General features: G+C 41.1%; 1 protein-coding gene across 2 annotated transcripts in view; it reads left to right on the forward strand.

The window, feature by feature from the left end:
* The first annotated feature begins 16,231 nt into the window (after positions 1 to 16,231).
* zmp:0000000755 (phosphofurin acidic cluster sorting protein 2) overlaps positions 16,232 to 23,720 on the forward strand; it is a 141,373-nt gene continuing 133,884 nt past the window's right edge. Inside the window, exon 1 of one of the 2 annotated variants that reach the window (XM_034184556.1) lies at positions 16,232 to 16,549. In XM_034184556.1, the coding sequence (XP_034040447.1) occupies positions 16,341 to 16,549 (209 nt within the window). In that variant the 5' untranslated portion in view covers positions 16,232 to 16,340. The remainder of the gene's footprint in view (positions 16,550 to 23,720) is intronic. The other variant, XM_034184557.1, reaches the window with a different exon arrangement.

Consider the following 23,720-nt stretch of genomic DNA (forward strand, 5'->3'; position numbering starts at 1 on the left):
GATTGTTTCAGCAGCTGTCCGAATGGCTGGTCTCAGACAATCTTGGAGGTGAACATGCTGGATGTGGAGGTCCTGGTCTGGTGTGGTTACACGTGGTCTGCGGTTGTGAGGCTGGTTGGATGTACTGCCAAATTCTCTGAAACGCCTTTGGAGACGGCTTATGGTAGAGAAATGAACATTCAATACACGAGCAACAGCTCTGGTTGACATTCCTACTGTGAGCATGCCAATTGCACGCTCCCTCAAATCTTGCGACATCTGTGGCATTGTGCTGTGTGATAAAACTGCACCTTTCAGAGTGGCCTTTTATTGTGGGCAGTCTAAGGCACACCTGTGCACTAATCATGGTGTCTAATCAGCATCTTGATATGGCACACCTATGAGGTGGGATGGATTATCTCAGCAAAGGAGAAGTGCTCACTATCACAGATTTAGACTGGTTTGTGAACAATATTTGAGGGAAATGGTGATATTGTGAATGTGGAAAAAATTTTAGATCTTTGAGTTCACCTCATACAAAATGGGAGCAAAACCAAAAGTGTTGCGTTTATATTTTTGTTGAGTGTAGATTGAATGAATCAACCAATCAGTATGAGGCTTAGTTTACCCATAATCCCTTTGGGCTTCTGTGTGGTAATGTTCAAATCTTCAGAATTACAGCATTATTTTAAAATTAACAGATATGTGTTATATATCACTTTGTACTTTTTACATTAATGTAGTTATTCTATCCGGAATAATTTGATTTATAAAGCAAAACCATCACTCAAACCTGCTTTCCATTTCAAGACGTCTGCCTCATCGCTGGACCACTGTATCCTGTCAGGGTAAATGATGCTTTCCTATAGCAGGGGGCAGAGTGCACAAAGACATAAGCACTGGCTCATTGGCTGTTTGGGTTTGTGATCGCCGTTGGATCTATTAGAAGCTTTGGCGGTGTTTAAACTAAAAATCAGCTTCTTAGTAGCTGAGAGCGTATTTGAGGCAAAATTTAAACTTATTGGTTATCTGTCGCTTCCGACAACTTTTTAGGCAGTTTATTGGTTTAGCGTTAAAAAAGATAACTTTTCAGTTAGCTGATTACCAGTTATCGAAGCTAACTTTTTGGTTAGCTGTTCACGCCACTGATTGGTGCTAACCGCGAGACCACTGTGCCATCGAATAACAATACAAGTATAACAAGTAAACAGCAGCAGTGGAAGCCAAGAAGAACATCACCAGCAAAGAAACTCAGTGTGGGGTGATCTCTATATAAGTAAAAAATAAATACAACATCAATAAAGGATTTGTAACCACTGATTTAAAATGATTGTTGAATTTGTGATTGCACTAGTTTGTCCATTTATTTTCAAACCTTTGTAAATGGGGTATATAAAATGTGTCATAATTCCAGCACTCTTCAGTCGAGTTTGGTATTTAAGTCGTCATTATTACAGTATCTTCATTATTTGCTTTGAGCTCAGGCATGCTTTGACAGACAGCTACCGCAGTGTCATAAAAGCTCAAATAAACAAAAACTCTTTTTCCTGAACATGAACCAATGAAGCTTCATGCAGAGAGCACCCAACAGGACTGTCAAAGCTGAGCAAAGCACTGATAACAGATGGAAGATGAGTCATAATATAAAAAAACACACAGTGTTCTCTCACTTTCATTATTTTGTCCAGTTGTTATCATCAACGTGTGAATTCGGTGGGAAGGCAGATGTTGACACTGCCTCCAGAGGCAGCAACTCAGATAAGCACAGACTGTCTCATTTGTGCTGCAGGTATCATGTAACTCCCACACGTAATATTCACATTCATCTGCAGCACAATGCGGGGGTCCGCACGGAGCTGTACTTAATTTCTGCAGTGCCTCTGACGTGGTCCAGACAAATTTTAGTTAATGAGTCATACGGTACAAATATGGCTGCAAAATAGCACCTATTGCATTTTAATTCGGCAGATAAGAGGGACAAAATGGAATGGCTGTTTCTTGAATGCAGAATGATTAACATATTGTCAGATGTGATTCATTAGTGCTGTTTTGCGTGGAAAATTCTGAAGACACTTAACCTACTTTATTATTTTTCCTCCATTGCAGTGGTGGAAACACACAATTAATGCACATGAAAACACTGTGAGAGAGTTGCAAAGCCCAAATCTTCTCTGAAAATGTTAAAAAGGCCTGATGCCCTTGTACGAGGGCTGTCAATAAAGTTACGGTCCTTTTTATTTTTTTCAAAAACTATATGAATTTCATTCATATGTTTTTACGTCAGACATGTTTGAACCCTCGTGCGCATGCGTGAGTTTTTCCACGCCTGTCGGTGACGTCATTCGCCTGTGAGCACTCCTTGTGGGAGGAGTCGTCCAGCCCCTCGTCGGAATTCCTTTGTCTGAGAAGTTTCTGAGAGACTGGCGCGTTGTTTGATCAAAATTTTTTCTAAACCTGTGAGACACATCGAAGTGGACACGGTTCGAAAAATTAAGCTGGTTTTCAGTGAAAATTTTAACGGCTGATGAGAGATTTTGAGGTGATTCTGTCGCTTTAAGGACTTCCCACGGTGCGAGACGTCACGCAGCGCTCTCAGGCGCCGTCGTCAGCCTGTTCAAGCTGAAAACCTCCACATTTCAGGCTCTATTGATCCAGGACATCGTGAGAGAACAGAGAAGTTTCAGAAGAAGTCGGTTTCAGCATTTTATCCGGATATTCCACTGTTAAAGGAGATTTTTTTAATGAAAGACGTGCGGACGGGTCCGCGCGTCGGCTCGCAGCCGCCGCAACGCTCCGCCACAGGAAAAACACCTCTGCTGGAAGCCTTAAGGACAAGTTGGAACATGTCCTGCTGTTAAACAATTTCTCATATACTCACTCCACTGAAAGCCATCAAAAGCCGCCTGGATTTTACAAATGGTTATCAACACGGAGGTGTTTTTCCTGTGCCGCCGCACCGCGTCGGCTGCGTCCCGATGCGCGGACCCATCCGCACGTCTTTCATTAAAAAAATCTCCTTTAACAGTGGAATATCCGGATAAAATGCTGAAACCGACTTCTTCTGAAACTTCTCTGTTCTCTCACGACGTCCTGGATCAATAGAGCCTGAAATGTGGAGGTTTTCAACTTGAATAGGCTGACACCGTGGGAAGTCCTTAAAGCAACAGAATCACCTCAAAATCTCTCATCAGCCGTTAAAATTTTCACTGAAAACCAGCTTAATTTTTCGAACCGTGTCCACTTCGATGTGTCTCACAGGTTTAGAAAAAATTTTGATCAAACAACGCACCAGTCTCTCAGCAACTTCTCAGACAAAGGAATTCCGACGAGGGGCTGGACAACTCCTCCCACAAGGAGTGCTCACAGGCGAATGACGTCACCGACAGGCGTGGAAAAACTCACGCATGCGCACGAGGGTTCAAGCATGTCTGACGTAAAAACATATGAATGAAATCCATATAGTTTTTGAAAAAAATAAAAAGGACCATTACTTTATTGACAGCCCTCGTATGGCAAAATTAAACTAGACTGTGCCTGCAAACCTTGTGAAGTGTTTCAAAATCATAGGCTGTATGTATACTGGGCAAACCCTTTGTGATGTCACTCGGGTTTTTGAAGAGCTGGTTTGACACTAAAATGTGGCAGTTCCAAATTTGCAATGCTTGACTCCGTATGACACCCAGCCAACCCGTACCTGGGTAAAGAGGTGGCACATGTGAAAGATCAGCATGATCTGGGCAGGATGTATGACGCTAGCAGGCTAATCTTGGTTCGCATGTTTTATTAACGCATATTTTTGGCAGAATCTGGTTTTCATAATGGGTGGTTGGGGTGCATGTATTAAAATCTGTGATTGGAGTATTGCCTCAGTCATAGCGGTGTAACAGTGGTGATAAAATCACCAAGGTCTTGATTCCTGCTAATTAGTACTTATGGTGCCAATATACAAATTAAATAATTCTAAAATCTCACTCAACAGAAATACTGCAGCACAGACTTCTTAGATCATCCGTGGGTACAATTAACTGCACAGTAAGCCATATTATATGGCTGCAAAGCTACGCACACTCTGACTGGCTGATTACCGGTCGGATATTTTCCCATATCGGACCAGTTTCCATGACAATCAGTCCAAAACGCGTATTTTCTTTACAAACCTAAAATCACTAAAAACATGATTAGAAAAAGCAAGTCGGACATGAACGTACTCCATTAAAATCCAAACAGCATCTGAAAAAACACACACAATGAAAGCTTACCAGCTAACGACCGGACCATCTCTTAGCAAGTTCTTCATGGAGGTGAAGCGAACAGGTCTGACTACGAGCCATCAGCAACTTTCATAGTCGGTTAATAATCCTTAAATATCTCTGATTTTTTCTCAAAATGCTAGAAGGAACACTGTCGAGTCTAAAGCAGCTAGCAACCACTGCTAGCATATAGGATTTTCTGGAAAAATCTTTTTTTTTTTAATTCAGTTTGTCCAGTCTTCACAAAACCTGGAGCAACTAGTCTTGAGACTGAGCCATATAATTCGATCTATGTGACTGTCTGATTTTTTTCAAAACATTCATTGATCACAGACAAGTCATACTCATTACTCATCTTCAACCACTTATCTGGGATCGGGTTGCGGGGGCAACAGCTCCAGCAGGGGACCCCAGACTTCCTGTTCCCAGGCCACATTGACCACCTCTGACTGGGGGATCCAGAGGCATTCCCAGGCCAGTGCGGAGATATAATCTCTCCACCTAGTCATGGGTCTTCCCTGGGGTCTTCTCCCAGATGGATGTGCCTGGAACACCTCCCTAGGGAGGCACCTGAAGAAGCATCCTTACCAAATGCTTGAACCACCTCAGCTGGCTCCTTTCAACGTGAAGGAGCAGCAGCTCTACTCCGAGCTCCCCATGAATGACCAAACTTCTCACCCTATCTCTAAGGGAGACACCAGCCACCCTCCTAAGGAAGTCCATTTTGGCTGCTTGTACCCGTGATCGAGTTCTTTCAGTCAGGACCCAACCTTCATGACCATTGGTCAGAGTAGGAACGAAGATTGACCAGTAAATCGAGAGCTTCATCTTTTGGCTCAGCTCTCTTTTTGTTTCACAGACAAGTGAAGTGGTCAAAAAGGAAATGAGGCTGTATCTCTGCAGCACTTTGATGTCTCAAAACCAAACCTGGTATGTGGGCTCAGGGGCCCATTGTAGGGCAGCACAAAAACACTGCTTGCATTTGTTTTCATATTATTGCTTCAGCTCATGTGAAAGACAAGCCAAAGGCATTAATTCCCTGAACCTTCCTCATTAAAGAACAAATTTCACACATTCATTCATTAAGATTAAAAACTTTCGGCTTACATGAATCAGACACCCAAAGTTTCTACTCAATGCAAATAAATACTTTCCTGAAAATTCTACGAAAAAAAAATGTTTTCACCTTTGTCCCAAGTGACATCACCTCTCACTATATCTTAATAGCCACTGAAGCTAGTGAACAGATTTTGGGACTGAACTCCTCAGAAACCCCAAGTGCTGTTTAAACTTCTGACTGTGAGGTAATCGTCTTTCTGTGTATACCTCAGTGACCACGAGCTCGAAAGGAGAGTCAGAGAGATGAGATTTTGGTCTGAAATTGGTCAGCAACTCTTTTCTGTCTGCTCCCATTCATTATTTTTGTTGAAAATGAACAGAAATGCAAGTTTTTACCTTTGACACCAAGGAAATGACTCCTCTCTCTTTCAGCTTGTGCTGATTTAATGCAGAAGGGAAATTCTTTTGTGAGTTAGGAATAATTTGACACCAAAATCAAGACCACAAAACAGTATAAAATTGGCCGTGGTCCAACTGCTGTCATGCACACCCATTTCTACCACTGGACTCATCAGGTTTAACTAAATGATTTATTACATTGAAGAGTGTAGAGTTATTAATTTGGTTTGACCTCAGTCCCCATCACAGCAGTGGGATGAGCAGAGACTCTTGTATCCTGCAAATGGAGGAGGAAGTGGGGGCAGAGCCCATCCCTTGTAGCACACAGGGACCAACTGGTTGGCCGTGGGGCAGTAAAGGGAGCGTCAGGCGGAGAACCGATAAGCAACGAGAGGTCAGTGAGATATTGAAGCTTTTAAAGGATGTGCCTGCATCCTATTGGTTTGTGGTGATGATTAATAGTAACACCTGTTAGGATTATATTTGCGGTTTAAGTCAGTTAGCTGATTGTGAGACACTCTGAATCATGAGTCCCCTGGTAGAACTTGCGCTGCGCTGCATTTCTTGAAGTAGTACAACCAAAAGTACAGCAATAACAGCCCAAACTGTACATAACACTAAACTTAACCAAAGTGGAGCCGAGTTTCATTGTGACTCTGCCAAAGTGGGTCTTCCCTGTAGGAGATGTGTTATGTAGTACTGCAAGACTGCAGTTAAACCTAATTCCACTTGGAAGCTTGTATACTGCAGGAGAAATATTCTGTATACATGCTGTTATAAGGCCTGTTTTACCGTACACTTTGATTTTTCTGTTGTCTTTGCCGTCTGGCACTAAAGTCAAAAAATGCAATGCAGCCTTTATAAAACATCAGCACAGCCCAATGATCTGTCTTCATTCTAAACCTTTCTGGTCTTGATGTCAGGATGCAAACAGATTTGTTTTTTTGTTTTTTGTTTTTTTTAGTTTTGTGGGAGGATGCTTCCAACTGAACAGGTGTTGTGTGACAAATTTATGCTTGATGGTTTCTACAGAATTCAATAAAGGTGAGAGGCTGGCTTCGAAAGTGTCAGACCGCTGTGTTTTGAAATCAGCAATGATGTCACAGTTTCTCAGTGTCTGCAATCACCCACTCCCACTTACAGGACCAAGAGAAGGCTCACTGTAAAAGAGAGTGGGGGCTCTTCACAGAATTTTATCATATAGATGCACTCAGTCTGCCATCTATTGGCCAGATCACAGCATGGAAACATGACGTTTGATACCCCACATTTTAGGCTGGTGTCATATTCAAACACTAGGTGGCACTGTGCTCCACACATCCATTCATTAATCACTGTGGGGCTCAGTAGCTTTTCATTATTCCAAGTCAACATTTACTGAGGATTCATGCTGGAAATACTGATGGTTTCAGATTTTTTTTTTCTCCAAGCAGCTTAACAGTGAATAATCACAGTCAAATTCACAAAAAATGCATTCTCTCTCTCTCTGTATATATATATATATATATATATATATATATATATATATATATATATATATATATATATATATATATATATATACAGAGAGAGATATATATATATACGTGTATGAAGAGTTCAGATACAAAACCGAGTATCTCCAAAGTTGAGGCCAACATGTACTTGGCTGTCAAGGGGACCATCAGTCTGCAGAATATTAAAAAATTTGAACAAACTGTTTTCATTTTATTGATGAAGGTCTGTGCATTTCCGCATATGGTTTCATTTAAATCTCCATTTTCAATTGCATTTTTCTCCATTTAAAAAAAAAAGTGCTTACTGGGTTTTGCATCTGAACTCTTCATATATATATATATATATATATATATATATATATATATATATATATATATATATATATATATATATATATATATATATATATATATATATATATATATATATATATATATATATATATATATATATATATGCTATATACGGTATATAAAGGTGATCTTAGATCACTCTGTTGATTTCAAAACCCAATAATTGTCAAAGTAAAGAAAAACCCTCCCTGACAGTTTAATCATGCTATTACATGTTACTCAACCGGATTTGAAAACGTGGGAAATTCTGTAGTACTGTATTAAAATTCCAAATACAAAACATTTAAAATGACGTACAGGTCTGAGATCACTCTGTTGATTTCAAAACACAGTATCTGACAAAGTAATGAAATACCTACCTTACTGTTTGAACATGCTGTTACATGTTACCCACTCCCTCTGAGCTTATAAAGTCAGCAGTGTTGTAGGTCTTAGTCACAGCGACAGACTCAAAGGGTTTCACAACACCTGCTCTATGAGAACAATGAGGACACACTACAACAATTAACAGGTGTTGTTACTGGATGTACTCATAGTCTGATGACAAATAATGAATAAGATGGAGATTTTGTGAAAGCAGATTCCTTCCCAGGTCACGTCAGTGAAAGTATATTCTTGCATATTCTGAGTATCTACTGTTCACAGAGGCCAGAAAGAGATGTCAGATTGAATACCTGCTGCTTTAAGAACTCGCCACGTAAATAAAATGAGGTATCTTTTTGATATTATATGTACAAACCAGGCAATCAACACATTCCAGAAATACTAAGATAGTTTTGTTTCCTTAATTGGACTAGAACATTTTTAAATTCAAGTTAAGACCCCCGTCACACATAGGCCGACTGAGGCCGAATGGTGTCAGAACGACACATCCACCCACAGTCAGGGAGTGTGGAGGTGCGGTCTGAAGACAGATGGACAGCAGTCTCTGAGCAGTCTACATATTTGGTCCCATTTGCTCGGCTGTCACTAGTGTGTTGCACAGTTCAAAACAATCTTGGTGCCGTCGAGATGGGACCCCTATCTAACCGTGGTCTATGTGCAGTTTGTGCACCATCTGATCACAATCTAAATATTCTGACGGCGACATAACGGCATTTGAAACGATCTGATCGTGGTTGATTGAGCTCTGAGATAGATCGGCCACGGCAAAGCCTGCCAGCATGTCCTGCTTGTGCCACGTATATGTTTACCTCCACTGGACCCCGGCCAGGGAGCACAAAGTTAATGTTGATATGTAATAGCATATCCCATAATTCCCTGCATCAATAAAATAGTCAAATTCTGTACAGACTTTCAAGTCCAGACTTAAGATGCACTTATTTTCCTTTTCGTATGGCTAGCATACTGGCATAGTATGGTACTATGCTTTCTACCCTTTTAAATTCATTTTATTATTAAACTGAGTGTGCTGCGGCCTCAACTTTATCTAAGGGCCCTGTCCCACTGGTGTTTAGGAGGATTTGCGTATGGATTGCACACAAAATTGGCCCATATTCACCAAACATCCGCAATATCCGTATAACATGCCTGTATGAGTCGGCCGTCATCCGAACACACCTGTGATCATCCGCAGATGCACGCATGTCCGCAGTCAGGATTTTTGAGCTGTTCAAAAATCTGGATGTGGATAATATCCGCCTTACATACTCCATATATACTCAATTCATAAACAATACATACTCACTCTATGCGCTGTATTATCTGCCATTGACCGCTGATATCCGCAGCTGATGGGGATTTGCGGCTTGGCAGCGGACCGGGACAGTGTGTAAAACAGATATATTGCATGCCCATCATGTCCACATCACAAACTAAAATATGTTGTAGCGAATGCATACAAATTGGCCACGAATAAAGCGTTTTTATTACATCTGCTTTGCAGCTGATTTGCGGACTATCTGTGAATGCATAACAAACATGTCACTTAAACCCAAAGTACTATATGTGGCAGAAAGCGACATACCTGTCAGTCAGTGCGGGTCCAGGTGTGTAAATCCACAAAGACGTAGCTGCTGCAATCGGGTCTCCTCCAGGACTTTTATTTAACACCAACAAAAGGAAGAGTTGCTGTTTAGCCACAACTCACGCTGAAGTCTGTTTTCTGTGACACTTGTTGTGTGGGCCGCTGAAGAGGAGGTACTGCTGGCCCACTACCACCAGAGGGCGCCCTGCTTGGAGTGCGGGCTCCAAGCACGAGAGGGCGCCAGACCCAGAGGAAGTGACAGCTGTCACTCATTACTCCAGCTGTCACTCATCTACACCACCATATAAGCCGGACTGCAACTCCACCTCCCCGCCGAGAAATCGACTACCAGTACTAAGGTAATTTCTCTGCTGAATTTAAACTGTGACTTACGTCTGATCTGTTTGCAGCCGTTGTCCTGTGGTGCCCTTTCAACTGGGTTGGCGGTCAGTGAGAGAAGCGACGTCTTCGCCTCTCACTCCATCCAGATAAGTGGTTCCAGGAGCTGCTAGTGTGTTCCTAGGTTGGAGGTGGAGGTGCTTCCTCCCAACTGTGTTTGGACTGTTAATTACTGAGTGTGCGGACTCACACTCACACATCATCTTTCTGTTTTCTGCCAGCAGTACCAGGGTCGACAGCCGAAGACAGAGGCCACCTGGGGACTCGGGACTTGGCGGCTCCGGTGTTCTTCAGGCCGTTGGTGGTGGAGGCCGTGTGGGACGCGGCTTCTCTCTCGTCGGGCGTCTTCTATCTTCGAGCCTGCCCACACGTCACCTGGTGTTTATTGACTGTGAATATTAAGACACGTTTCGTTGTGTAATATCACAACATTAAATTGTTACCTTTTGGCTTACTCATTGTCCGTTCATTTGCGCCCCCTGTTGTGGGTCCGTGTTACGACACCTTCCCAACAACACTCAAAAAAACAAAAAACAAAAACAGTCTCACACCCTGAGCGGCTTCCCCCCTCCCGCTCCCCAAACTCATGAACAGTTAACCCTCGCATGACAACATGAACATTAACTCTGTGATCAACTTGTCAAAGTCCAGCAAATGCTCCAGAGCCTGTATTGTTGATGTTAATAGTGATGCCGACGGCCCGAGTGAGCTTATTTTATGACCGCAATGCAGATGCCGTGCACGTGCAAAACGTGCAACACGTGCGCGATGCATTCATAATACACCCGTAATACTGCCGTGATAATCTCAATGTGTCGGATCAGTTTCCTCACTACATGCGTTATATAACCGTGATTGTTCATCATATATTCGCTATATATTATTAATAAATCTCTAATTCATACTGGGACATCTGTCATTTTTGGCCATTTTTGTTGCGGACAACAACGAACGCCCGTAATTTGTGTACTCAATTCATGCGCAATTGATCCTCTCCCCAGTGGGACAGGGCCCTAAAGTCTGGGTCTTTTAGTGAAGCTTAGGGCCAGTGGCCAGCGATCACCTTTGTATTTCTTCTGTTTTTCTTGTTGCTAAATGCTGATAAATTATACTGTATTTGTATACTGTATTTGATCAGCTAGCACTTAGCTTAGGTTTGTGTGTTATACATCATACGGATAAAGTGAGGAACCTTGGAGTCATTTTTGATCCTACGTTGTCCTTTGATCTCCACATTAGAGACATTACGAGGACTGCTTTCTTCCATTTGCGAAATATAGCGAAGATTCATCCCATCCTGTCAATGGCTGATGCTGAGACTTTGATTCATGCATTTGTCTCTTCTAGATTGGACTACTGTAATGGTCTATTTTCTGGTTTACCGCAGTCCAGGATTAGGGGTCTTCAGCTGGTTCAAAATGCTGCTGCCAATCTTTTGACACAAAGCAGAAAGTTTGACCACATTACGCCCGTTTTGGTGTCCCTGCACTGGCTTCCAGTTGCTGCAAGATCGGATTTTAAAGTACTGTTATTAGTTTATAAAATTGTTCATGGACTTGCACCTCCCTATCTGGCTGACCTGGTAAGCCCCTGTGTACCGGCTCGGGCCCTGCGTTCTCAGGGTGCAGGACTTCTGTGTGTTCCCAGGGTGAATAAAAAGTCTACTGGTCACAGAGCTTTCTCCTACCGTGCTCCAGCTCTGTGGATAGATCTCCCGGGACACATTCGGCAGTCTGATACTGTGGAGACTTTTAAGTCACGTTTAAAGACTCATTTGTTTTCCCTGTTTTATCATTAGTGTTATCATGTGTTTTTATTCTTGTATTCTTTTATGGTCATCTTTTTATTGTGTTTTAAATTTTTAATTCAGTTTTTTTTTTTTTTATGTTGTGTGAAGCGCCTTGAGACGAGTTCGTCGTGAATTGGCGCTATATAAATTAATAAATTTGAATTTGAATTTTGTTGTGTTTCTGCCACCTGATTGTTTTTTCACTCTGTTTAAAGTGCAGCTCCATCCAGAGATGGGAGTGGGTGTTATGGTTCTGCAGGCCTCCCGTCTTGTGCACCAGCATGGAATCCCAAAATCTCCCAAAATTTCCTGTATAATTTCCTGGATTGTCTATTGTGTTAGTAGCATCATCCAAGAAGAAGGTCACCCATGAGTCTGGTCTGCTTGAGGTTTCTTCCTCAAATCATCAGAGGGAGATTTTCCTTACCACTGTTGCCTGTGTGCTTGCTCTGGAGGTTGGTAAGGTTTGACCTTACTTGTGTGAAGTGGCATGAGGCAACTTTGTTGTGATTTGGAGCTATGTAAATGAAAATAAGTTAAATTAAATCAAATTAACTGTTGTCTAAATACGCTTTGGCTGCGATCTTGCAGGTATGGACAAGGCAGTCTGGACAGGATCCACCCACAGTCTACACTGTGGGTGGTAACTCTGTTCCGTAGCATGACGCTGATAAGAATCTGGACTTAATGCAAGTCCAATGCAGGTTACTTCCTAAGCAAAGGCCAGTCTCGCAGACTGACTCTTTATCCACTGAGCTACCAGCTCTACATTCACAGTGACATAAAACCACAAGAAAAAGGTGAACAAAGTTGGCAATACTTCAAGAAAATTTTTTTAATACAATTTTACTCTAACTTTCTTTGGAAAAATGTTGGCATTTACCCTCTAGAATAGAGGAAATCAGTGAATGAGTCCATCCAACTGCTCATTGAAATTAATTTTTTATACCCACTGGCTCCAATCAAGTGACATGGCTGCTGAAGCCTACCAATCATAGGGTGAGAGGCAAGTACATCTTGGACAGGATACCAGGCTATCACAGCGCCACATGATGAAGGACAAAGTTGGTCACACCTATAGTCAATTTAAAGATTCCAATTCATCTAACCTGTGTGACTTTGTCTGCATGGGAGGAAGCCGAAGCACCCGGAGGGAATCCACGCGAACACGGGGAGAACATGTAAAATCCACACAGAAAGGACTAGGTGGGAGGTGATCCCATGACCTTCTTGCTGTGAGGCAACAGTGCTAACCACTAAGACACCATGCCAATTGACTTATTAACATAAGTCTAAAACAATCTGACCGCACCAGATTTAAAAATAAACACACTGCATTATAAGGACAAACCCTTTCACATCTGTGAACTTGATGCATCAAACCATTCATAAAATACACCTTTGTTTTGCCTATGCAATGTCCAAAAAATGTGTCTACCCCCTGCTGGATGTTTAGTGGATGCTGAAGTGATGATGGATTAGAAATAGGTGTGGCTGACGGTGAGAAAGACGGACACTCACAGAGTGCACCTTCAAGTTCTCTTATCTTGTCTTTCAGTAGTGGATACTTTAGATTTTAAGTCTTTCCTGTTTGAGTAATTGTTAAAATGTTGGTGTATTTTAGTTTATCTTGGATCAGTGTAACTCTAAAGTGATAAAGATATGGTGCTGAGGGCATTCTGGGTTTTGTGATTTAATGGGGCCCAGTAAGGGCGTTTTAGTTATAGCAGTTTGTAGTTGTACCACTACCACTCTCATACCGATCTGTTAGATCTCCTGTTGTTGCAGGTTCCATGAAAAATGAATTATATTGGACACGTTTAATTCCATCTCTTTTCTCTCAGTAAACGTAGACCCCCCAAAAAATAACACAATAGTGTATATGTATCACTGAAGTTGAACTCCGTTTACTTTGTACCAGTTATACCAGCTAATGTGAATGTGTTTGTCTGTCTATATGTGGCCCTGAAACAGACTGGCATCTTATCCAGGATGTACCCCGCCTCACGCCCTATGCCTGCTGGGATAGACTCCACGCTAGGCATGCTATGGTTGTTTTATTGCAAACGTCACTTGGTACCAGTCTGGTGCGTCACATCATCGTGGCCATCTGTGATGAATACACACCAGTTTGTCAAGGTTATAGATGGTAGTCTTCTGAGATGCATATCCATGAAAGCGAGGGCTTTAACTTCTGTAAAAGTACCACTGATGCCTACAGCCTGAGCTGTGCTAGTTAAATAGGATCTAAACAACATTGAAACCAATACATTTTAACTTCTACAACAAATGTTATTGATTGGTGATATGAAAAGCTTTTAGTAAGTATTGTATTACCATTCCACTATAATGACCACTGTCACCTTCCTATTTATTATAAAAAATAAATAAATAAACTGAACATGTATTTGAAAAAGCTGAACAAAAAAAAGATTGAAACTCATAAAACAGTTTATGGTTTCATAAATGTTCATTAACCCGTTTATAAGTGGAAAAAGTTGCATTAGTACCTTTGAGATTTTTTATTGTGAGTAGAAAATGACAGTGATACACTTCGGCAACAATAGTTGCCAGTGGGGCAAAATGGGTTAATTTGACTGTAAACTGCTTTTGCAAAATCCTGTACACACAATATTAAGAACAGAAACCAACAGAAACTGGTTTATAGCTGCTAGCAGTTGTTTTGCATATTTTTTAAACAGAATATGAACCCTGACCCTCCTTAAGCCATAACCATTATTGACAAATTGATAAGAAGGCACTCAGCATAGTTCCCCCAAAGCCAAATATTCCTCACCGCCAAAATACCCACTTTCACTTGCATTTATCATCAAGCAACAAGCCGTGTTTCCAATTTATCTACATACTGAGAAAATTGACTCAAACTTAAAAACCCTCATTTTGTGGGACATTATGTGTCTGCTCACCAAATTTCATGAACATCCTCTCACAAGTTTTAGAGCTGAATGTTGCTTGGTGCCAAACATTCTTCTGGATCTCAGATTCCACAGTATGTTCCAGATCACCTACAAAATGGAATCACTTATTTCCCAGAACATATCTATCTGCTCACCAGATTTCATTGATATCAGCTTGCTACTTTCTGAGTTATCCTGCCAACATGCAAACAAACAAACAAACAGAAAAACTCTGGTGCAAACATTACCTCCTTAGCTGAGGGAAAAAGCACGAGGCATGCTGGAATAATCTGTGAGCTGCCCTTTACCGTCCTTGTAATGTTTGATCCAGTTATCCAGAACAGTTTTTTTTTACCAATGTGATACTGAATAGAGGTTCTCTGTTACAGTTGGCGGTGGGGGACCCTGACCAAAGGTGTGATAAATTAAGGGGAAGGTCTCTTGCACGAACAAAGGTGGGTTGATGAACGCTGTTGCTAGTAGAGCAGATAACTGTAACAATCATTTATTTCTGGAAACGAGCACCAAAATTGGTACACATACCCCTTAGACATTACTCTTTTGGAAAAAGAAAAAAAAAAAAATTGGCCACTTGAAATTTCAGTAGGTGGCTTGGTTGGGGTCAATTGAAGAATTACACAGGGGTCAAAATTTTAAAAAGCTCCAATCATATTGAAAACTATACCATGCTATTTGACTGGTCATAAAGATTCCAAAAACGTATAGTTTGGACTATCTATGACTGCATGTTATGGAGTTATGGGGCAAAAACAGAAAGAATGGTGACAAAGGTCAATTTCAATTTGTACAGGGGTCAAAAGTTAAAGTTGCTCTAATTTTGGTAAAACGTTATTGGTTGAGTTAATAGGGTTTTAAAAAGGAATAGTTTACATCATGTGTCATGCTTAGTTATCACGTTACAGGGTAACGTGTCACCTAGAATCCAATGGACACCGACATTGTTTGACCTTTACTTTGCAGACCAAGCACTCAGCACAGTCAAAACTATTCAATTTATTAATCCTATTATCTTAACCTATAATTTGCACCGCTTTTGTCACCATTCTTGCTGTTTTACCCCATAACTCCATAGCATTCAGTCATAGATAGTCCAAACTATACCTTTTTGGAATATTTATGATCAGACTGGCTGCCTATTGACAATTCAAGTGGCCAGTTGTTTTTTTTTTTCAAACTGTCTAAAGAATATTTGTGCTGTATTTTGTGCTTTACTCACCATTTGAAATATCCCTCTGTAAATATTCTACTGCACTATGCAGAATTAGATTTACAGTTTTTAAAATAAAAATTATATATTAAAATAATGACTCAAGACTCAGTATTTAGGTTCCAAAGTGAACCCCCAACCAACACCAACATCAACACACACACACACACACACACACACACACACACACACACACACACACACACACACACACACACACACACACACACACACACACACACACACACACACACGTGTTGATTTCTGCAAAGAATAAAAATATAGACGTTCACTGTGACTCAATTCTTATGACATGGGTTCTGCCCTGGAAGCGGAGCTCTGCTGCCCCCTAGCAGTAATGACATGTGCCCCGCCCCGCCGATCAGCATCTCCAGTTCGCCCGTCAGTGGGAGCGAGTAGTCTGGAGGAGCACCAGTGGCGCACAGTTCGGCGGTGTCGCGTAGTCCCATACAGCTAGAGCTGCTCTCCAGGCAGTGGAGGTGATGATGGCGGCGGCTGTAGAGAGAGGAGGCGTCCGGGCCGCTTTCCTGAACCCGAGCGGTGGCGGACCAGCGCCTACAATCCTCCCGAGCGGGGTGCTAACCGGGGCTGTGGTGCTGGGCTCGGGCTCCGGCTCCGGCAGCATGCCCGTACCCATGAACCTCTTTGCGACCTGGGAGATAGACCGCTCGTCCCCCAGCTGCGTGCCGAGGTAACGTTAACGCTGCCCACAAAAAATGGGAGTGTTTGTGAGCCACCTTGTGCTTAAGAAAAGAAAAGAAACGAAATGTCTAATGTTGACAAACAACGCCCTGTTTGTGTGTAAGCGTTTGACACGGACGAGCTGCCACACATTTCCAAAACACTTAGCTAACCAGCAAGCTAGCTGAGTAGCATTGTGGCTAATGCTAAAGCTGCTCACAGAGCTGCTGCTGCTGTGCATCATGATCAAAACAAGTATTTACTCGCTTTACTGGCTTATTATTGAGAGTAAACACTTATCTAACTGTTACGTGTTAGTGCTGAAATCATATCTAAAAGGATGTTTACACCATGGATTCTATGCATTATGATAATTGGCTAACAAAAGTTCAGCTAGGTGAAGCACTTTGTCAGAGTGGTTGCTGCTCTTCATCTCCTGTTTTGTGGCTAAACCAGTGATCATAAAGCTTTGGGGACATTTAATGATGCCAGTCTGTGCTTGAACTGATTTACGGAATGCATGCCATCCAGTGGCAACTGAGCAGTCTCATATCAACAGCCATCCATTTCATCCTACTGTTATACTCTGCAACGAGCTGCTTCAGCAAGTGTGCAGCTCAACAGCTGAGCATGCTGGGCAGCTATATTTTTAACATGCATGTGGTTTAGGTGCTTTTTTTGTTGCTGTTCAGTCACCCGGTGTTCCTCATCTTTGACCAATACACACACACACACACATGGCTGTAAATCAACAGTAAGCACAACCACAAGTAAATGTTGGCACAGCAGCTGGCACAAGAACAGAGTAAACAGTTTTGTCATTTTTGTCTATGCAAATTTACTCACATCCCTTTGTGTTGTCATAGTGGCATTTTGATAGGGGGTGTTCATCATCAGAAAGCAGGCATTGCTGCCACCTGACCAGAAACCTCTCGGGAACTGTGGGCACATTAATCAGCTTTGACCTAGATCTGTTCCACTCACTGGGAGAGAAGTGGGCATGCAAAGGGAAGGTTTCCACCGCAGTCAAGTGTGTGTTTTCCCCCCCATTCCTTTTCAGTGCTGGCATCAGTATAGAAGTGTAAATAAAAATCATAGCATGATGAAAACTTGTATAAATACCAGTGAAGGTGGTCTTTCATATCACTAAGCATTATGGCATTTTGCAGAGGAGTGTTTTGCCGCCCAGGTTGGATAAATAGTGCTCATAGACAGCGTTCCTTTTTAGTTTGACAGCTGAATTTTTGCTTCTAAAAATATGATTCAGTTGTTTCATTTATTTTATTTATTGTTTTATGAGCCATTGAAAGGGCTTATTTTAGGCTGTTCTAAAACACTTTTCCACAAGACGCACCTTGATGTTTGGCTGTACCTGGCTTGATGATAACGGTCTTGGTCAAATGATAAAAGGTACTTACAGGCTGGCATTGTTTCATGTCAAGACAAGTGATTGAGCATGCTTTATTTATGTGTGTACTAAACGAGGGACCACTGTATATGATAATTGTTATCAAGTTGTTCACCAATGAATATGGCTTTTTACACCCTTCAGAAAACCATACAACATTTATCATTTATAGGTACATGATAAAATCATTATCAAGTTGTTTTACCAATGAATATGGCTTTTTACACCCTTCAGAAAACCATACGGTCTTCGGCCTCAGGGTGTATGGTTTTCTTCAGGGTGTATAAAGCCATATTCATTGGTGAACAACTTGATAACTGATAATATCCAGGTCTATTTTGTGGGGATGTCTCAATCAGTTTTTCTCCCACGATCATTTAATGTTGAGTATTTGCCAATACAGAGTTCTGATGCAAAACTCGTATTTTCCTAGATAATATACTTGTACAGGGCATACTTCAATCACATTAAAGTCAATTCAGTGTCTATTAGGGCTGAATGATTTTGCAATTTGATTTGCGATATAATTTTTTGAAAGTCAAGCTTCAGTTAACCATTCACTATGTACGTGTAAAACGTGATGGAACATTACCCCTTAAGCGAGCACTGAAATATTACTTGCTTATATTAATATTAATCACTTCTGATTGTGAGCATGCCTAGGACGTGAGGAGTGAACAGAACTATCTGTCACACAGTGATTCATGCTTCAAAAGTGTGATAGGGGCTAGTAGCCCAGTGCCGTGATGGGCCATTTTCTCCATATGATGGGCTCTTGTCAGACATCAGTGGGCCAATGCGAAGTAGAATAAAATAAATTATTCAAGATGTGTAATTTTTTATCTATTGTAACAACTGCAACAGAGATCACCGATGTTCATCTTAGGCTTGCGCCCTTACCCTTTAGGTACTGAAATTCCTCCGTATTTCTTGAATTGTTTAATGACATAATGGACTGTAGAGGGAGAAATAATAATAAGTTAAGACCTTTTGCCAAGTTCAAACATTTTGTAAGTCGTGAGGGCCATGAGAAATGGTGATTACAATTACCAAATTAAATGAAGTCACAGTAGTTAATGAACTGCTGAGAACACAGTGTAGTACAGATGTGCAGCTGTTTGTACACTGGCTTGGTTTTCTGAGTTTACAGAGCAGCTGGTGGAATCATTTTTTACTACTTGTTCACCTGCCTTCAATCATACAATAAAATAAAATTGAAGCAGGGTTTTCTAGGTCTGGCTACTGCTGCTTACTGTTTGTTTTTTGCCCTGGATGTATGTAGGGGAATCTGGGGCACAGTGAATCAGTAGCTATATCTACAAAACTATATTGCAGCAGTTATGCCATATTTTTATGCATAAAGACATCCCCCTTATAAATTAGTGGTTTTTTTTTTTTTGATACATTAAGGGTAAAACTAAGTGGCAGGTGAAGTCAGTTTTTCCTGTTAAAAGTAAATTTTGTGGATGTCAATGTCTTTGTATTTCTTTCACAACAGAGGAAAGGTGGACCAAAAAATTGTTATTAGTTAGACTACCCCGTTCAACTGATGAGCATGTGTTATGTCTTCTCCGGACTATCAGCTATTTGATAACATGACTCGTGTGTCACATGCACCCGGGGCACAGTGAATCAGTCTAGAAAGTGATTTACTAAGCCCCAGTATCAAGTGGATGACAAATATTACTTGTTGAAGCTTATACATTTATTTTTCCATGAAGTATGTCTAGAATTTGTGTATATAAACTGTTGTCAGGTTTGAACAGAAATTATGACAGTTGTATTTATAATAGTTTTTAAAGGACTTATATCACTGTATGACACTCACACAGAGCTGGTTTGCTGGATTGTAGTTTGTATATGCATCAGCATATATTTAATAATTTTGAAGAAGTCTTTATAATCATGTGTTTTTTCATTATATTCCAAGTTGATTCACTGTGCCCCGACACTAATTCACTGTGCCCTGTGAATTAGGGTCTGGGGCATAGTGAATCAAAAATTTTAAAATCGATTTTAAACACCTGTAAGTTACACTTGGGGAGACATAAATAACACAGCCTTATAAATAAGAACTTGCTGTATTAAATCCACAACAGAATCACCTAAATCTATGCATAATGTGTTTATGCTGCCACGAAACAACATGTCTGATCCACTGTGCCCCGGTTTCCCCTAACTATAAAATAATGTCAAACATGATGACATATTCTAAAATGTTATAATTTTGTTTTGGACATGCGCTTTACCTGTGGACCTCAGAGATGATGTCTAAGTCAATATTTAAAAAGGGTTGAATTTATTTTCTCAAGTATGGTGCCATCTCTTATTTTTCACTTTTATAATTCATGATTATTCTCTTAATGGCGTTACATATTATATTTCTATTGTATTTTTTGTTTGTTTGTTTGTTTTTTGAGGACCACAGTCTAAATTAGTCTTGACGTTCTTGTTATCCACTGTTTTATGTCACGTGTCAATATTTTGTTGGTTTTGTCAGCAATATTTTACTGTCTACCTTTTGAATGTGAGAGAAATCAAAAAGATGCAGTTCTTTAAAAAGCCTGTGTGTAGTATTTACAGTTGAAGACACTTTGATGTTGCACATCCCATCCCCATGGGCGCAGTTTGGTGGGGGATAGGGGGGACATGTCCTCCCCCACCTTTTCAACCGGGGTGACAGCATATATGTGTGTACTTGAAACATGCTATGCCAGACTTATGTGCAAACCATGTCAATCTTATTTGCAAACCATGTCAGAATAGTATCTTTGTTTCTGCAAGTTTGTATTTTTATCAGCATTGACTTGTTTACAACACCTATTTCTTGTTTGTCACAGTCAGAATTTTCTGGGACTGCATTTGCCCAGATTTGAAAGCAAAAATAGTTGCCTGTAGGGACTAGTGTCTACACATAAGTATCAATGGACTATATGCTGATTTAGTAAATTCTCAAAGTTAGAAAAGGAAATCAGAAAAGCTATCTGGGACCTCAGAAAGCTCATCTGCAATTACTGCTTGATCTCCAAAATCAGTCTATGCAAGTGAAATTATGTTCAGTATGAGTGTTGTCATTAGTGCCACTTTGAAAATTAAATTCATGATAAGTAATTTATCCTAAACTTATGATCTGTTGTTTTTTCAAACTTATGCAAAAACAAATCTTGAGGAAAAAAAATACAGTATGCGATAGTTAATAATTATTAAGAGCCTGTTCTTTCATATTTATGAATACATTTTACCACATTGCAGTTGTTTTTCTAATGAAAACTCAACCTATCATTCTTTTTGAGTTCTACACATGTGGTGATACCTTATTTACACCAGGATGTTAATAAAATCAATGCTGGCTATTCTCAGAATAAAGTACTTATAGCCACAGTTTCAAATTGCATAAGTCAAATGGTGTCCACTTTATGGTCTTCTCAAAACATTAAAATTACTGTTCTGGATGCTCAGAATGCATCTGAGCTTATCCAGAAACCGTTGGCTTCTGGGGGCCTAAAGCAACCCCCAGACCCCCGGCCTATGAGCTTCGGCCCTGCGGGCCTCGCACTTTGTCCCCCCCAATTTCTAGTTCTAAATTGCGCCCTTGCCCATCCCTGATTTGTCTTGTCAGTTATTGCACTGTTCAGTAGTTTATTGGTTATTGAAAATGTTCTCTAAAACTGCGGGATGTATTGCTTCATCATCATCGTGAGGTGCACATGTGCAATAGTCACATAACGACATGTGCAATATTGGGGGGTTTAATTAAATGTGTCACCCAACAACTTTTTTTTCTTGCTTGACTTAAAATAACCATATGGTTCTTATCTTCTGTGACTCATCTAAAAGTGAAGTCCATGTGAGATCACATGATTTACTCCTATTTAAGGATTCTTGGAGTCATGTAGGGTTTTTGTTGTAAGAGGCGTGAATTGTAGGGAAGGAGGTTCCTGTATATGTCACCTTGTATTTTGAACTTATATTGAGAAATGTCACAAGACAGCTCTGTGTTTCTTCTGTGTTGTATTTGACTGACAGAAGCACAGGTTTGGCCAAGCTGAGCTTTTTCTTCTTCTGTGCATTCACCTAGGAAATCACTCAAGTCATTCTGCTTTTCCAAATAAAATTATATGTATGAAAATCCCTGTAATATATGTGTGTGTGTGTGTGTGTGTGTGTATATATGTATATATATATATATATATATATATATATATATATATATATATATATATATATATATATATATATACACACACACACACTCAACAAAAATATAAATGCAACACTTTTGGTTTTGCTCCCATTTTGTATGAGATGAACTCAAAGATCTAAAACTTTTTCCACATACACAATATCACCATTTCCCTCAAATATTGTTCACAAACCAGTCTAAATCTGTGATAGTGAGCACTTCTCCTTTGCTGAGATAATCCATCCCACCTCACAGGTGTGCCATATCAAGATGCTGATTAGACACCATGATTAGTGCACAGGTGTGCCTTGGACTGCCCACAATAAAAGGCCACTTTGAAAGGTGCAGTTTTGTTTTACTGGGGGGGGGATACCAGTCAGTATCTGGTGTGACCACCATTTGCCTCATGCAGTGCAACACATCTCCTTCGCATAGAGTTGATCAGGTTGTCAATTGTGGCCTGTGGAATGTTGGTCCACTCCTCTTCAATGGCTGTGCGAAGTTGCTGGATATTGGCAGGAACTGGTACACGCTGTCGTATACGCCGGTCCAGAGCATCCCAAACATGCTCAATGGGTGACATGTCCGGGTAGTATGCCAGCCATGCAAGAACTGGGACATTTTCAGCTTCCAAGAATTGTGTACAGATCCTTGCATCATGGGGCCGTGCATTATCCTGCTGCAACATGAGGTGATGTTCTTGGATGTATGGCACAACAATGGGCCTCAGGATATCGTCACGGTATCTCTGTGCATTCAAAATGCCATCAATAAAATGCACCTGTGTTCTTCGTCCATAACAGATGCCTGCCCATACCATAACCCCACTGCCACCATGGGCCACTCGAGCCACAACATTGACATCAGAAAACCGCTCACCCACACGACGCCACACACGCTGTCTGCCATCTGCCCTGAAAAGTGTGAACCGGGATTCATCCGTGAAGAGAACACCTCTCCAACGTGCCAAACGCCAGCGAATGTGAGCATTTGCCCACTCAAGTCGGTTACGACAACGAACTGGAGTCAGGTCGAGACCCCGATGAGGACAACGAGCATGCAGATGAGCTTCTCTGAGACGGTTTCTGACAGTTTGTGCAGAAATTCTTTGGTTATGCAAACCGATTGTTTCAGCAGCTGTCCGAGTGGCTGGTCTCAGATGATCTTGGAGGTGAACATGCTGGATGTGGAGGTCCTGGGCTGGTGTGGTTACACGTGGTCTGCGGTTGTGAGGCTGGTTGGATGTACTGCCAAATTCTCTGAAACGCCTTTGGAGACGGCTTATGGTAGAGAAATGAACATTCAATACACGAGCAACAGCTCTGGTTGACATTCCTGCTGTCAGCATGCCAATTGCACGCTCCCTCAAATCTTGCGACATCTGTGGCATTGTGCTGTGTGATAAAACTGCACCTTTCAGAGTGGCCTTTTATTGTGGGCAGTCTAAGGCACACCTGTGCACTAATCATGGTGTCTAATCAGCATCTTGATATGGCACACCTGTGAGGTGGGATGGATTATCTCAGCAAAGGAGAAGTGCTCACTATCACAGATTTAGACTGGTTTGTGAACAATATTTGAGGGAAATGG

This window comes from Thalassophryne amazonica, chromosome 13, assembly GCF_902500255.1.
Source record: "Thalassophryne amazonica chromosome 13, fThaAma1.1, whole genome shotgun sequence".
Lineage (NCBI taxonomy): Eukaryota > Metazoa > Chordata > Actinopteri > Batrachoidiformes > Batrachoididae > Thalassophryne > Thalassophryne amazonica.